At 41.4% G+C, this 17,393-nt stretch overlaps 1 protein-coding gene across 1 annotated transcript in view; it reads left to right on the top strand.

Annotated features, from left to right (window-relative positions):
* Positions 1-6,913, top strand: part of POLR3B (RNA polymerase III subunit B) — a 67,080-nt gene extending 60,167 nt beyond the window's left edge. The window contains exon 28 of the mRNA XM_044441188.1: positions 6,058-6,913. Within this exon, the coding sequence (XP_044297123.1) occupies positions 6,058-6,187 (130 nt within the window). The 3' untranslated portion in view covers positions 6,188-6,913. The remainder of the gene's footprint in view (positions 1-6,057) is intronic.
* Positions 6,914-17,393: the final 10,480 nt, after the last annotated feature.

The raw sequence follows: 17,393 nt of genomic DNA, 5'->3' as shown, positions 1-17,393 counted from the left end.
TTTTCTCATCTAAGATCCAAATTAGACCACACTGAAAAGGCTGGCAAAAGAACTTCATGGAACTGTACCTTTTGTTTAGTTGTTTGGACTCTTGCAGAGCAAAAGTAAAGAAAAGGGATATAACAGAGATGGGAGGGGAGAGAGGGACTTTTCCCCTCTCCAGATGTAGGTCATAGAATCAAGACATACTTATTGGCCGTACCTGTTTGCAAGGCTTTTCCTTTTTATCCAGCAAAATTTTCCATCATTTTGAGACATTCATGGTTTGCATAGTGTAAGCACATTGTGGCTATATCAGATCTTTTAAGCTTATAAAAGAGCATTATCTGACAATTGCCCCATAAAAGCTGTTAGATGTGAAATGCCTATAATTGCTTAGGGGAAGGCATTTGTAATACAGTGTTGGCAAGAAGTGTATCTTCATTTAGAGATATAAAAAGTTATTTTGACTCTGGGGGAGGAGGGATGCTACACACGGTCCAGAAAAAGCAAGGGCAGACAGTGATGCTGGGGAAGCTAATATAAAAGGGAGGGAGGAAGGGAGGGGAGGAAGCTAAGAGTGCAGAAATAGCTGAAAGGAGCTGAATAGATAATACATCAGAATAAGAACATGGGGATCTGACAAGAAGGCACTCCTGAATTGTGAGTCAGATAAGTAAAGCTCACATATCCACAATTCCCAACAGCCTTAGCTTGCATAGCCAATGATGAGGGATGATTGGAGTTGTAGGCCACAACATCTCAAGGGTCACAGGTTCTCTATGCCTGCAGGAAGGGTTCACATTATGCACAGTGTAGATTTATTTATCAGCAAACTCAAAAGGCAAATAAAATTGAAGCAGACAGTTCTGCATCTCATATCAAGAAGTTCAATATATGTGCTTAATGTTCCTGCCTATGCATATGGATATTTTGGAAGATGTGGTGTAATACCAGAAGGAGTGCACAGGTAATCAGAAGCTAGAGGAAAGTTACTGAAAGCTATGAAGAGATTTATGTAGTCATGGAATGGTAGACAAGCAAAGATACTTGAACATCTTGGTTTGAAATCCTATGTAGAGCTACTTTTGATTTCTCAATAGATTCCCAAATTTTCAACAATAAGAACTAGATTCTTAGATGTTTTTTAAAAAATCAAAATGTAGGGTCTCATGATTGTGTCCATTGTTGGGTTCCAGGGAAAGTTCCTTATCTCAGTTATGCAGAAAACTGGTAGCTGTAGCTATGGTCATGTGCTATAGGAAAAGATTGCTTTAATTGAGGGAAAACCTGGAGAATAACTTGCAATTGAGTTTGTCAAACTCTTGAGTTAAACTATATAAATGCTGAAAAGGCATTTAATGGTTGTAATTCTGGTCATATGATGTCTGAGAGGAGAGCATAACCTATAATTGGGTTTCTTATCCAGCTATTAGGTGATTATGTGCTCTGTCTGTCAACAGTGGGACTGAAGCTGCCCTTTAATGATCAACACAATAGAAACTAAGCAATTACAGCAGCTCCAGACCTCTGAAATGGTCTTTGCCTGTGATTCTAGTTCTGCTGAGAAAATGCTGTATAAACAAGCCTGTTGAAGCACATGGCTGTAAAAAACTACATGGACAACAGAAAGGAAAGATGTCTGTGTTAGCTGTGGCTGGTTATGGTTAGTCCAAGAACTGCAAACCAGGTGGTGTTTCCAGTGTGATTTAAAGTGAATTATGACCTTGGTGGCCTTTGGAAAGGGATCCTCCAGGAAAGAGCACAGCAGCAAAAGAAAGATATCTTATCCAGGACAGCCCATAATAGGTAACTAAATTTTGCCATACCGCAGATTTCAAGTATTCAGTAAGGACATGCTGTTACCACTGGCTGGACCTATTCTCTTACTGTGGTGCTCTTCCAAAGAATACTCCAGGAGGAAAAGAGAAAGCCATCAATAATCTGTTAACTAGGACATTCTCCCCCCCCCCCTTTTTATTTATTTTTTAACAGAACATGAATACATACAATTAAATACATACAAATATATAGCCTTCAAAATATATCAATAATATTAACATCTGAAACCCACCTGGTAACTAAAAATAACAATATTAACTGGGACATTCTGAATGGCAGAGCAACCTGGAACACCATTACTAATGGCTCAGGAAAGAACTTGTCTGTTGAATGCGTGTAGGTGCAATGGCATTATGTATTGTAGAATCCAAATGTATTAAGTGGAATTCTTGTTTCATAGATCAGTGAAACATCTGGCTGCTTAGGAAGCCTTGTCACAAGCTCCTAGTGCCCATACTCTATTGCAGCCAAACTTAAGCTTTATTTACTTGATTTTTAAAAAATATTTAAACTACTAAAATACAACAATACAAATATAAAAAGACATCATATAGAATGGAGAGGGAGAGGGAATGAGGGAGAGAGAACAACTAGTGCACCCCTTCACTGGGACCATGGCTACATAGTATTTATTCCTTAATTTCTTTCATCCTTCCCTCTTCTTCTCAATTTACTTTAAGTAAACACACATTCTCCCCTTGTTTACCCCGCCTCCGTTTCTGCCGCCTCCTTCTCTCTTAAATTACAAGCCCCTTGGGGCAGGGACCTATCATTTTATACTATATAAAAACATCATTCTCATAGATGGTGCTACATAAATAATAGGAAAGTAGGATGGGGACTTGGATAAATAGTGTGAGCCCCAAGAAGAAAATCCCTATTCCTGTTTCTTTGCAGTCCAGTGAAACGTTCTTCCTGACTTTGCCATCTTTACATAAGGGGGGCATGTAGAAAGGCAAAGAAGAGCCATGCTGGATTTGATTAAGAGTCCATTTCATCTAGCATTCTGTTCTCACATTGACCAATCAGCTGTCTGTATGAAGCCTACAGGTAGGGCATGAGTGCAAGAGCTCCTTCCTGTTCATGTTTTCCAACAACTTTTATACTGCCTTTGATACAAGTAGAACATCAGTGCGATAGCACCCTCCCACTCACATTCCCCAGCAACTGGTGTACTGCTCCTGATACTGGAAGCAGAATATTACTGTAGTAGCTTATCCTTCATGAAATCTCAGAAGTCTCCTCTCCCATTTACAAATTCCCATTTGGACCTGTGTAGTTTCCAGAAATGCAGTGACATGCAATATATACTTATATTGGCGCTGGTGGTGATGGGCATTTTTATACTACGGTTTCTATTTGTCATGCTTTTAAAAGTATTAAAAGAACTTGCATGTGCTGCCACCACCACCTTAGCACCTTCTGCCCTATGTTCCCCCAAATTGCCAATATCAAGATGTGACAGCTAGCAGTGGAGGGAAGCAACAAGTAGGGAGGGGAAGGAAGAGCTGGAAACTGAAAGCAGCTGGAGGAAAGGTGCTTTGCAAGTGGGTGCTCTTTCTTCCGTATAAAGTGAAGCAGACTTTAAAAAGGAAAGTTCCAAAACAGAGGATGAAATTGACTAGGACATTGACCAGAGAGGCTGGCAGTTTGCTGGGCTAACCAAAGAGCCTCTCAGAGGAAGCTGACAAACACATTCCTTTGTTTATAAGGGCTCTGAAATTCCATTTGGTGATCTGATGCAGAGGTTTGGGAGATTTTCTTTTAGTAGTCGGCATTCCCAGTAGACCAATTGCAGAAAGAGTACTGATGTGGGGACCAAGGTAATGATTAATTCTGCCAGAAAGTTGCTGAGATATGTTCTGAAGCCAGCAAGAGAATTGAGGAAGAATGATGGGAGCAAAATAAAAAAATCAGTGCAGCCAAGTTCATCTGGCAGAAGTGTCATGGGTCGCTCATTAAACAAACCACCCATGGTGGCTTGGCATGATGTGCAGACCCACCCAGTAAAACCATGGTCAGCTGAATCAGTAAACTTTTTCCTTGGTTTAGGACAGGCCTGCTCAGAAGAACCTGTTCATTATAGTTGTGTGGAGGTTTTTTCATGTATTGTTGTCTTCCCGCTCCGCTTCAGCAAGTACAGGTCAGGCCATTCATTCAGCTTACAAATTAGATAGAGTGGGAATCTCATTCTTCACCCCTAAATTGCAATACCACAATTAACATTTCTGTGCCACCGATAGAGGGTTTCCTTGGTAATACACGACTTCAGCAGGCACATGTAACAGTCACAGGGAGCCACTAATATTCCTGCACATCATTTGGCATTTTACCTTTTCAGTTGTGTAAGTGGAATGGGGGAAAGGAGGGTGCATCATACAAAATAGTCCTTCTGCAGATTAGAACGATCACAAAGATCAGGGAGAAATTTTATTCCAACCTTCCCTAACCTGAGGTCCTCCAAATGTATTGAAGCACATCTCCCATCATCCTCAGCCATTGACTGTGCTGGTGTTGGATGGGACTGGTAGTCCAATTCATCTGGAGAATGCAATATTGGGGAAGGCAGTTTTAGAGGACTACTACTAGTCGCATGGATTGCCTCACTGATGGCATCATTGTTCTCAGATTCTCAGCATACAAAACCACCTCAGCGCCTAGCATCCTCTGGCAGCTGCTGGAGCTCTGGAGCCCCAACAAGGCCCAGCACAGCTTGCTCCCCAGAACACTTTTTCTGTTACTCCACGGGGGCAAATTGAAGCCATTATTGGAATTTCGTACAGTGACCCACATTGCTCTTGACATAGCGTCTCTCCAAGGCATTGTGGGAAATCTACATGGAAGTTCCTCACTGCCTGTGTTTAGAATGGGAGACCAGCATAGGAGGGTGCCCACCAGGGGCTTGCATGTCAGGGGTCATCCTAAACATGTAACCAACCTTGATAAGACACCAACTTTTTGCTACCAATTTTGTGTTATCAATAGTTGGAATCTCTTCGGTGTTATTATATGATTTTAGGCCAGTAAAAACTAAAGGTCTGATTGCATGGCTTGCTTACTTTTCTTATGGAATATTCAAAAATCGACATTTTAATATATTTGTGGTGATTGAATCTCAGGCAATAATCAGTTGAACTGGAAGGGAAGCACAGAATATTCAGGAAAGTTCTATCTGCTCTGAAAACAAATGTTTTTTAGAATGCTTGCAAACAAAAGTTCTCCAGTGGAGAGGAAGTTAGGGAGGGGTGGACTTCAATTTCACAATTGATCCAACAAAGTAGATTGCTGGTTGATGTAACTTAGCATGTCCTTCTATCCTTAAGAAGTGGATTTAGGTATAGTACTTAAGGAGGTACTCAGACTGTGACTATAAAAGGTACTCATTCAGATCCATATAGACCACTAGTGTGAAGGAATTTCAAGAGTAAAGAGAACTGCTGTTGAAGAGAATTTTGGGGATCTTGATTGGGAAAGAGCCTGTCGTGTTCTTTGGTCTCACAAGCAAAGTGCCCTGAATGGGAGCAATATAATGCAGTTCTTTATCTACATTGTCCTTCACAGGAGCAGTTTGCCTGATCTTACTGTACATTAGATGCAGCTTTGTAGGGCCAGATCTTTAAGCACCTGTGCACAGGTCTAGGTGAACACAAGACTGTAAGTTTGGACAGAGTAGCAAGTTCTTAAAGATGGCAGGGATCAAGAGAGCATGAATACTTTGGTGGACTGATTCAGCTTGTGGACTCTCCCTACCCATGGAGCAGAGCAGCTATTTTTTTCCAACATTTAGGAACTAGCTTCTGGACCATTTCCCAGCACAATTCAGAGTGTTGATGTTGATTTTTAAATCATAATATTTCTGGGACATTTGTTCTCCTCTAGCAACATACCAGTGCACTGAGGTCATCAGTAGGGCTGTCTTCCAGGTACCCTGCCATCCGTATTGGGCAGGTAGGGACTGGAGATGGGCCATTTTGGAGGTGCTGTCTCTAGGGAGGTTCACCTAGACTCTGTTATAGTTTTGATTCCAGGCAAATATTTTTGCCTGGAGCTTTTTATTGCCCTTGATTTTATGTTTACACTATTGATCGTATAGTATTGCATTACTTTTACTATAAACCAGTTTGGGACTTGTTTTACTAAAGGATGATATCAAAGTATACTAAGTGAATGGATTTGTATCTTTTTTTAAAAAAATGAGAATGTACACAGACCACCTTCTTATCTTTTTTCCTTTAGGTGTCATTATTGCAAGTCTTCATGTCACGTGTCTTCTCTGCGCATACCATATGCCTGTAAACTTTTATTCCAAGAACTCCAATCTATGAACATTATACCAAGATTAAAATTGGCCAAGTACAATGAATAAATGATCAAGGAGCAAAGAGACAAAATGACAAACGGAAATGTAATCAGAAGGAGCTTAAGTGACAGCCAAAGTGCTAAAACCAGAGAGGCCCCTAATACCTTATTGGTTTTCTCTTTCCTCTTTGACTGGGAGACAACGCTTAAGAGAACCCGAGAGGCCGTTAGCACAAAGACTCAAGCTATGTTTGCGTGGCAGTAAGCTAGATACCCCATTCACTACGGCACTGCAACTGTGCAGCTTCAGTTGCCTCTTGAAATGTAAGAACTATGTTTTTTTAAAGCAACCAGCTATTTAAATATGTGCATAAAATGGTAATACAGTATTGAAATCATTTCAAGGAACAGTTTTGCAGAGCCTCAAATGATGCATTTTGTTTGAACTGTAATTTTGGCTAAATGAAAGTGTTTCTACACTATCCTTGATTTGTAATGTTATTGATCAGAAATGGAAAAATGAATAAAATTTTTCAAGATAGTTTTAACATATGGCATAGCAGTATTAAGAGCCCTTAACATTTTAAAGTCTTGAGGAACAGCAGTGATAAAGGAGCATATCTTAAATATGTGTACTCCTTTTCTGTACATTGGACGTTCTGAAGTTAATTTGTCATTAAGCATCTAATGACCATTTGTCATTAAGCATCTAATGACCATTATGGAAAATATCGTTCATCCTACTTGGAGGGCACCAGATTGAGGAAGGTTGCTTTAATCTGTTTGAGCACAATCTAAACCACTTTGGTGTTCTGAAAACTACTCAGGAAGCGAGAACCTACCACAAAAACACTAATTCCTACCAACTGCCAAGGCCTGCTCAGAAGTGGTATTTTAGGATTGTCAGTGAAATATTGTTGCAAAACCCTGTGGGGGCAGTCATGATGTCCCAGCATCTCTATAACTGAAAAGAATTTCAGGGCCTACCTTAGACCTACATGACATGCAGCCATATAGCATAGTAATCTGTTGATCTACAACTACAAGCAGAGGTAAGTCTCTCTAGCGGTGGCTTTAACTAGGAGAGAGCTCTACCAAGACCAGTGGAAAGCAGATCTTAGGAAACCATTCTTCTCTTGCCTTCTAGTTTAAATTATAAAGCAATTTATTTGTTGTGACTATAAAAATAGAATTGCACGTGAATGTTTATTTTTATCTGGGCTGTATTCAGATAATCTTTTTAATGCAATAACATGTAGATCTTACGTATTTGTTGCTGAGAATTCTAGTCATCTGTCATCAAGGTACTGTATCAGTTGTAGGGTGATTCCATTTTATTGATACTTGTTCCCTTTAGCTAGCACTATCACAGTTGAGAATGCTACTTGAATTGTGATCAGTGAACGACATGGCTAGGAAAAATGTGGAAAAAATGTTTTGTTTTCATCCCAATGAAAACTTGCCAGTTGTGAAGTTGAATATGAACTGGAATGCAGTTAAACATCAAAATCCTCGAGTTGCACAAAATGTTTATAAAAATGCATACATCTAAGAAAAATAAGCATACAGAAATGCACTGTTAAAAACATGGCATGAAGAGATGCATATATTGACAGAATGTGCATAACAACTATTTATTTTGTGGGAAAATGGCTTGAAAAATGCATACATTTGAAAAAATGTACACAATGTATATATTTTCAAGAATTCACATGCAAATGTTGGTGCAGACTGAAAAAAGGCCATCCAAGATAAAAATGAAATGCAGCTTAGTGGATAATGAAGATCCAAGGAACAACAAGCTTTATACATTCCCCCATCTCTTATCAGACAGTACTAGTAACATCTCCCTCATGAATGCACACCTTAATATGGCGAGGAGTTTTAAGAGTGTCAGAGATATGAAGAGCAATGCCAACAAGAGGCCAGACTCTCGTACTAGCTTGGTCTTCTAGCAGTGTCACCCAAGGCAGAATGGTCAAAATTGAGATACCAGACCGAGATGCATTCACCTGCTTAAGCTATAGTGGTCACATCAACAAAAGAGAATGGATATCTCTAATGATGATGCAAGGATAGGAACTCTAGAAGAGCAACTACTGGGGAATAGCGGTTGTTGAAGGCAACCCTGGTGGAGGTTCTTTCACAGACAACAGCAGTGATGCTCGAGATAATTCTGGTTAGTACAGTACAGAAGAAGGAAATGGTAAATGTCTTCTGAATATTTCTTACCATGAAAAATGATGATGAAAAAATTCAAAATGAAACAAAAGATAGTGCCAGAAGATTAGAGGAATCCTATGAGAAATAACCTGCAATATTAGTAAATGAAGTGAATGCTGCTCTAAAAGCACTTGGAAGCAATAAAGCACCCAGAGTAGATAGGGTACCAGTAGAACTATTGGTACTATTGCTGCAGAAACAGAATTGACCTGAAGCCTAACAAGAATATGCTAACAAATATGGAAAACAAAACAATACAAACTGAAAACATTCAATATAGGTTTCATTCCCCAAGAAAGGAGAAGTTAAGGAGTGCAGCAACTATAGGACCATTGCACTAATTTCCCATGGAAGCAAAATGATACTCAAGGTGTTGGAACAAAAGATTTTACCCTATAGGGAGCAAGAAATGCCTGACATTCAAGGTGGCTTCTAAAAAGGAAGATCCAGACAAGATCATGCTGCAAATATATGTTGGTTACTGGAACACACCAAAGAATTTCAGAAGAAATCGGTCTATGCTTCATAAACTACAGCAAGGTTTTTGACAGTGGATCATGAGAAGCAATGGCTGATCCTGTAAGGAAGTGGGTGTGCCTTAGCACTTGATTGTCTTAATGTGTATTAACCCGTGCCATGGACAAGAAGCCAGTGTTAGGACAGAATATGGAGAAAAAGAATGATTTCCTGTAGGCAAAGGCATCAAATAAGGGTGTATTGCAGAACATATCATATATATAATTGGATTAGGATCAGAGGGAGGAGTGAAAATTGTGGAAGATTCATCAATAATGTAAGATATGCAGATGATACCAGATTACTAGCAGAAAAGCAATGATTCAAAAAAAATTCCTGATGAAAGAAGAAAGTGCAAAAACAGGACTGCATTTGAAAATAAAAACTAATCATAATGACAGATTTACACAATTTTGTGTGTCATTCTTCACCAATGAAGAAACTGAAAGATTTTGTATAACTTGGCTCAATCATCAACTTAAATGGAGACTGCAGTCAAGATATTAGAAGTTGACTGAGACTTGGAAGGGCAGCAATGAAGAAACTAGAAAAGATCAAGTGTAAGGATGTGTTACTAGAGACTAAGCCCAAGATCATCCACACGATTGTATTCTCAATCACTATGTGTGGGTGTGAAAGCTGAACTGTGAGGAAAGCTGACAGGGAGAAAACTGATGGATTCAAAACATGGCACTGGAGGAGAGCTTTGTAAATACCCTGAACTGAAAGATGAACAAGTGGGTGCTAGATCAAATCAAGCCAGAATTTTCCCTGGAAGCACACACAACTAATTTGAAGCTGTCATACTTCTGGCACATCATGAAAAGGCAAGACTCACTGGAGAAGGCAGTAATATTAAGCAAAGTCAAAGGCAGAGGAAGAGAGGAAGACCAAATGTGAGACGGAGTCATTCCATAAAGAAAGTCACAGCTTTTAGTTTACAAGAAAGTAGCAAACAGTAAGCCTATCGAAGCTTCTGAGTCAGTGAAAATGTCTCAGTGCTTTTCAGTATAAAAACATTATTTATAAAGTTTTCTCAGGAAAACACACACAAAGGTTTAACATAATCTGTAAATAGTGGAAAAGAAGGTATTTAGTGCTTTATTGTAATCAAACTTGTCCTTCCAAAATGTAGATACATTTTCAATAAAAGTCTCATCTGTTGCCTAATCATCAAAGTTATTTAGGGTGCAGTCCTCTCACCTCCCCCTAGACGCATGCAAGCCATCCAGATAAAGCACCAAGGAGGGGAAGGGAAGGAAGCTGAGGTGCCAGTTAGACTCTACATTAGTAGACAACCCCGGCCTCCTTGCACACCCCTTTCCCTGCTTCTCTGGGGTATATTTCCACTGTCAGACAGCAGACATGGTTCTTTCCATACAGGATGCTTGGGATGTGGGGCAGAGAATTTGCTGTTGGAATCTAAGCACCAGGGTCAGAAAACCACAGTGATGGGACTCCAAAGAATCCTACAGCCCGCTAAACAAATCCATAGGATGTAATCCTCGGACCACAATCTTACACTCGCACTTCCTGAAACAGAACTCAATGGCACTGGCTTCTGAGTAGGCATGAACAGGATTGTGCTGTTATATTAACATTTCCTGATAAGAGAAAAGAAAGCATTCCATGGATAGCATTCAAAACGTATATGCCCTTTCCTGTGATGTAGCCAGATGTTCTTAATTCCATAAAAAAGTGAAGAACTCATTTTTCTGTAAAGCAGCCACTCAAATACTAGCAATTTTCTCAGTACAGTAAGTAGGATTGTCAACCAGTTTAATAAAATTCCTTTTTGTTTATTACTGAAGAATCATGGATTGGATCCAGAGTTTTGCACAGTGAAATTCAATGAACTGGAAGATCTCCCTGGAGAAGAGCACAGGATAGCACTTTTTGTTGATTTTCCTTTATGCCTCTGAAAATCTGATTGAGGGAGGATGAGAGGGCAGTTGAGGGGAAATTCTAGAGCAGTATATGAGATGATTCTGGGGCTGCAAAAGGAAGGAGACCTTGGCAAAAATTATTACCCCACCCCTTCCTGCAGAGAGAGCCTCTGTTGAATTCCAATTCCCTGTACCATTTGAAGGAGCCCTTCTGTTTGTGGAGGAGCAGTTATGAATCCAACAGCCTAGTTTTGAAGATAAAACAATTTGTTGAATGTATATGCCACTGGAAAGTTGTATGTTAGAAGACACTCTGCGTAATAACATTCACTGGGCACCAGAGATTCCCCGCCTCCATGGCAATGAGCCTTTCTGACAGGAAGACTCCTTCCACTGGAGGCAGGGACCCTTTGGATATAACTCATTGACTGATACTCTGGAAAACAGAAATTCAAAGCAGTTTTGATGGGCTGACACACTGAGATAGATACAAGAGAATGAAATTTAACAGAGACAAATGCAAAATTTGGCACCTAGAGAAAGCCAAATATATAGTTACAACATGGGAGATACTTGGCTTAACAACACTATAAGTGAGAAGGATCTCAGAATTGTAGATCACAAACTAAATATAAGTCAGGAATATGATGTGTGTGCAAAAAAACACTATTTTGGTTTGCATTAATAGAACTATCACTTCTAAATCATATGAAGTACTAATTCCCCTCTGCCCAACACTGGTTAGTCCTCATCTGGAGCACTGGGTCCAGTGTAGGTACCACCGTTTTAAAAAGATGTAGACAGAGTAAAAAAGAGTTGAAGGATGACCACAATGATCAGAGGATTGGAAACAAAGTCCTGTAAGGATAGACTGAAAAAATGGGCATGTTTAGTCTTAAGAAGGCTGAGGGGAGATATGATACCACTCTTCAAATACTTGAAAGGTTGTTACACAAAAGAGGACCAGGATCTCCTCTTGATTTTCCTACAGGACATGGAATCATGGGCTCAAATTACAAGAAGCCAGATTCTGGCTGAACATCAGGCAAAATATCTTGACTGTTATTGCAATAGGACAATGGAACCAATTATCTAGGGAGGCTGTGGGCTCTCCCACATTGGAGGCATTCAAGAGGCAGCTGGATGGCCATCTGTTAAGGATGCCTTAACTTGGAATCCTACATACAGCAGGGATGACATCCAGTGGCCTTCTTGGTCCCTTCCAACTTTATTGCTGTATAATTCTATGACTGGGTTAGCGTGTCATGAAAAGCATTAAAAAATTAGACTGGTTGTATTGTTCAGCCCCAGTTGTGGTATATCACTGGGGCTGAACTATGGGTTGTTTTGAGCCTGGAACCATGACGAGAAACAATGGTCTGTTGCATGGTTTCTGCTTACTGTGATTGAATGCTCTGACATCCAGACCAGTGAGCTCTATTTTAATGTACATTGTGAAAAAGCACCATAGAGTTCCATAGAAAGAGTGGCAACAGAAGGGGCCACATCAGGTTTCTGATCTCTATTACCCATGGCACCCTAGCAACACACGTCATCACTTGTTTTGTTCCTATTGGTTGAATGCTGTGCCCATTACCATGATTATTTTCTGAATCAGGTAGAAAGCAGGTAAATGCAGAGGGAAAGCAGAGGAATCACAGCAAAATGTTTATTTTAATGTTTAAAAAGACCTTTTTGGGGCTGAATTGGCTAGGAAGTGGACATGGAAGTACAGTGAGAATGGGGATGAGGAGGACATATCTCAAAACCTCAGCCGACCAATCAAGAAGAGGTGGCTAATATAACTTGGGAATTATATAGTAATTAAGGGAATGTTGCAGTGCAGAAAAAATGGAACCAGCTAGGGTTTGTGATCCTCTGAAAACATGATGATGCACCCAGGAAGCCCTAACCAGCATGTACCAACCAGATTTTATTTTATTTATTAATATAAATGGGCATTTCAGAAGACTCACGTGAATCAGTGTTTAGTCAGGATGCATCAGCTTTTGGGGACATCTGCAATACAAACTTAGACAAAAAAAAAAAAAAATGCTTACAACTCCCAGCATTCCCAAGCCAGCACAGGCTTTTTTTTTTTCCCTGTGGGAACTTATAGGATTGCACCTTTAATTAGTTAGGCAATTAGTTCAATAGGGCAGCTGGATTTCTATTTGATTACTTTTCTCTGATCATTGATGAAGATGTAACAGAATGAAGAATACTTCTTGATCTAGTGGTATTAACACAAGGAGCTGAGGTAGGCAAAATCTGCAACAGGAGTTTTTGTTCCTGTTCCAGCTTCTTTATCACATTGCTCCACAGTGTCCAGGCAAAGCTGTTTACCAGAAACGCTATTCAGTGTGAAGGTCACTACAGTGTTAGTCCAGCTGAGATGCTGAATACATTTCATGTCCCATCCTAGTTAAAGCCTTATTTTGCTGCTGGAAGTGATATCTCCCTTATAAATTATTCTCCATAGCGCTGTCCTTACTTTGCAAGTAGACTTTTTTTACTAGGCTGGCTTACTGCACACGCATAAAGGGATGGCTGGCATTCCTGAACTCAAGCACTATAAATGTTGAAGAATTAAACTAGTTTTTCACAGGATAAAAGGAGAGGAGGGTCAGTCAGTAAAGATTTAAACTATGTCCCAGACTGACAACATCCAAGAACAACTGATTGTGTTTAACATAATTTACAACAGGATTAAGTCACTACCAAAATATCACTAAATAAAGAAAAATATCACTGATACAATACTATAACATATTAAAAATAGACTAGAGATAAATATGAAAAACCACATTAAAAACTTCACACGTATGCCCTAAAAATGGGGGGGGGGGGGGAGGGAAAACAAAATAGAAAAATCTAAGCCCATCTAATAATTAAATTTTAAAAATAAGCAAATAGACATTTAGGGTTAAAGAATGTATCAAAGAGATAACAATCTTAAATGCTTCTTTTAGGTAATTCCTAATCAAATTTTATGTAGATATAACATGTGTGCATGCGCACGCACACGCATGCACCCAGATTTTTGGTGAGTATAAACTTTAGTCTTTTTTCATGACACTTCAGGCTTCCTTGAAAAAGAGTAAAGTTCTCTTTCAAATTTAAATTTCCAAGTTTGTGTGTAAGCATTCCTCCACAGAAGTATTGTTTGAAACAGGGTGCCTGTCTCAAGAATGCAAGTTATCTGATGTGTGGGTAAAGCTGAGATGAAAACAACTTGAGAGCTGTTGCACATTCCTGCATTATCACAAGTCCAGTTGAAACAATATGAATGATGCAAGAAATGATAGCTACTTTTAGATTTCTTTCCCCATGAAGACTCAAGGATTCAGACTGGGTTAGAATACGTTTTCATGTCACACTTGCAACAACTTTGCAAGTGGCCTTTCCTAACCTGGTGTCCTCCAGCTGTTTTGCACTTCACTTCCAATCATGCCTGACCATGGGCTATGCTGGCTGCCACTGATGAGGGTTGTAGTCCAAACCATCAGGAAGGTACCACCACATTGGGAAAGGCTGGACTAAGAGGTAGTGATTGCCTTTAGGCAAATAGGGCAACATCCTATCTGATACTACCTCTAATCTAAACTAGGTTGCACTAATATTAGTGGCCCTAATGATCTACCCGTCATTGGCTGAACAGCATGTACAAACCAATGAGTGAAACCAAAAAAAGGAAACCATGGTGGATGCAGGAGAGTTTAGTATTGGCTGGGAAAGATGGGAGCTGCAATTCAACACATCTGGAAGGTGCCATGCGGGGATCTAACCACTCAATCACACACTGGTATCATCTCATTCAAACTCTGAAAGGAAATTGCATTTTAGCTCTGCCCAGAAAGGATGAAAAGTTTGGGGAAAAGTTTTCCAGGCATGGTGCTCCAGGTACAATCTACCCTAAGGACAGGTTGAAGGATGTGTATACTGATGTAAGAGAGTGAAACTGTTCCATTTTGGAATTCACCATTGACATTTAAGCTAGCCACAGGCAGGTGCTTCACCACCCCACCTGCCATAGTAATCACCCTGTCTATTTACTCCCTCATTTTCAGCATCTGGGCTCTTGGACTTCCACCAAGGCTTAAGAAGCTGTACTAGGCTCCAAGGGTGACCCAACAGAAAAATGTTAACTATGACCATGGTTGTGCAAGGCTTTCCATCCAGTGCTCTTTTGGCTACTTGAGAACACAGCAGTGCTCCCTTTCCAGGCTTCTAGATGTGGAAGAAGACCTTGAGCTTCTCCTAATCCAAGATACCTCGTAAGCTCTTGATGCTGTCATCAGAGGCCCTACTCCATGAGCTGCACCATGCTGAGAAGAATTTGATTTTACTGAAGATAATATTTGAATACACTTCTCCTTACTAGGTTCAATTCCAAAGATGGTTGCAGAGTGATTGCTTAGTTTTTGCACCATGCAACTAGGAGCACAATTCTAAGGCCTCTGGATGAATGCCCCAGAAAACCCCTCCAAGGTTGGAGACGGCAGTCCAACAACAGCAGCAACCAAAAACAGCAGCTGACAATGTAAGAAGCAGCTACCCAAAGCACAGCAAAATGGAGAGCTATCACCTGCTTGCTTGTACAACATCCTTTCCCAAGCTGGTTGTGCTTGAGATGTCTTGGATTGTAATCCTCACCATACTCAGCCAGAAAGACTACAAGGCTGTCTGAGGATCATGGGGGTTGTAGTCCAACACATCTCAAGGACAAGCAAGTTGAGAGGGGCTGTCATACCCTGGATTATCCCTAAACTATATGCAAAGTGCTTTAGGAATGTAAGGGAAAAATATCTCTAAAGCTATTTGTCTTTCCATTATTTGTCACAAATCTTCCTCTTTAAGCCCTGACTTTCCTTCTTTTCCATCCTGGATCTCTGGATGAGGATGCCTCTGTATACCTGGGCCAGGCACCGATCACAGAAGGGACCTTGGATGGGCTGAGCCCCCGCTTCTGGTTCTTGGAGAAGGTTGATCCAGCACCTATGCCCACCTCAATCGCAAATGTTTTCTATCTCCTGTCTGTGATATTAGACCCTGGGGTTTCTTGCTTCCTTTCCTTGCTTTTTTAAAACCACCTCATCAGGATTTATTACCCAGACATCTCCTCACACTCTTTCTTCCAGCTTCAGTTTTCCTACTTAACTTTGCCCCGTGTCTTTGATCTGCACATTGTCTTGCGTCCTTATTCTCCCCTCACCTCCCTCCCTCCTCCCTCCCTCCCTCCCATTTCTTTATGTTAAAAGAAAAAGCAGCAGCAGCAGCAAAAAAAAAAAAAAAAAAAGTGACCATTCAAAATTCCAGCAAGACTCGAAGTGGAAGCGGGAATATGTTACAAATTCTGCTAGGAGAATTTCTGGGTCCATCTGGGAGGTTTTGCATGTTGTGCTAAGGTGCGGGGGGGGGGGGGGGTGGGGGTTTTTGGGGAAAGGGGGGGCGGCAGCGAGCGAGCGAGCAAGCGAGAGTGGGGCGGGGCGGGGGAGAGGGACGTTGGCTCTGTCCATGGTCAAAGTAATTCAGCCGTAATCCCCCTTTCTCTTCCTCTCCTGGAGCTCTATTCATATTCTAATCACAGCTTTTCCTTCTCTAAAACCAGCCACTTTATCAGAGCCCCAGCTTTGCTCTGCGACTTGCTTCCCCTCGCAGCACACAGAGCTGCCTTCAGAAGAAACGCACAAACTTTTCCGCCAGCCTCTTGCTCTCTTCCCGCTCGCGCCCCCCCCCCCGACCTCCTTGCCCGCATCTCTGCCCGCTTCGGCCTCACGCACTTGCAAGCAAGCCTGCAAAGTCGCTGGAAAATCCGCGGCTCACTTCCTCTGCCCGCTTGCTCGCTTCTTTCACGCAACTCGCAACTTCCCACGACTTCAACTTTCTTTTGAAGACAGGGCAGGCATCCTTCCAGCCTTCCATACCAGCCCCGCTTTCCAGCACTGATAGCCAACGAATAAACAAAAGCGAAGGGAGGAGCAGAAGAAAACACGCTGGCACGCACAGGCCCGTCATGGGCTTCTTCACACGTTACCAGCAGAAACACTTCAGTGTGTCCTTCTCTTTGCTTGGCGGCTAGTGCATTTGTTGATGTAGGTGTCTGTGAACTCGTTTCTTAATTCACATTTGTCATTTTTAGGTGGATACATGCATCCATGCCTATCTTAGGTATACGTCTAAAACTGTAACGTCTGAAGCCACTGAGAGCCATGCAGAGAGGGGGAGAGAAGGGAGAGACCCCTTGCTCCGGAACTGAGTTTCCAAACTCCATCAGTCCTTCCCCAGGAGAGCGGGGAGGGGAAGGCGTCTGACACGGTCTTTACATGCACCTAGTGGCGCCCTAGAGGACGAGATCTAAGCCCATTTTGATCCCAGGCTGTAATGAGCCAAAAGCTGGGGGGGGGGGCAGGAGGGAGAGGAGGGGCGCCTCTGTGTGGAACTTTACCCAAGACAAACGTTCCCTAATGGCAAGTGGGGAGGGGGAGCAGCCGGGGGGAGCGCTGGGCTTGCGTAGATCTGAAGTCTCCCCCCCCCCCCCGCTTTTGCTGGAGGAGCGCTTTTCTTATTCAAAATAGTGGCACAATGGGGTTCACATTGAGTCTTGCCACATCCCCATCTGACTAGCAGCCATTCATCAGGCTGGTC

This window comes from Varanus komodoensis, unplaced genomic scaffold, assembly GCF_004798865.1.
Source record: "Varanus komodoensis strain SLA01 unplaced genomic scaffold, ASM479886v1 scaffold39, whole genome shotgun sequence".
NCBI classification, from domain to species: domain Eukaryota; kingdom Metazoa; phylum Chordata; class Lepidosauria; order Squamata; family Varanidae; genus Varanus; species Varanus komodoensis.
The sequence above is the reverse complement of the archived record's forward strand: the minus strand, read 5'-3'. Positions and strand labels throughout refer to the sequence as shown.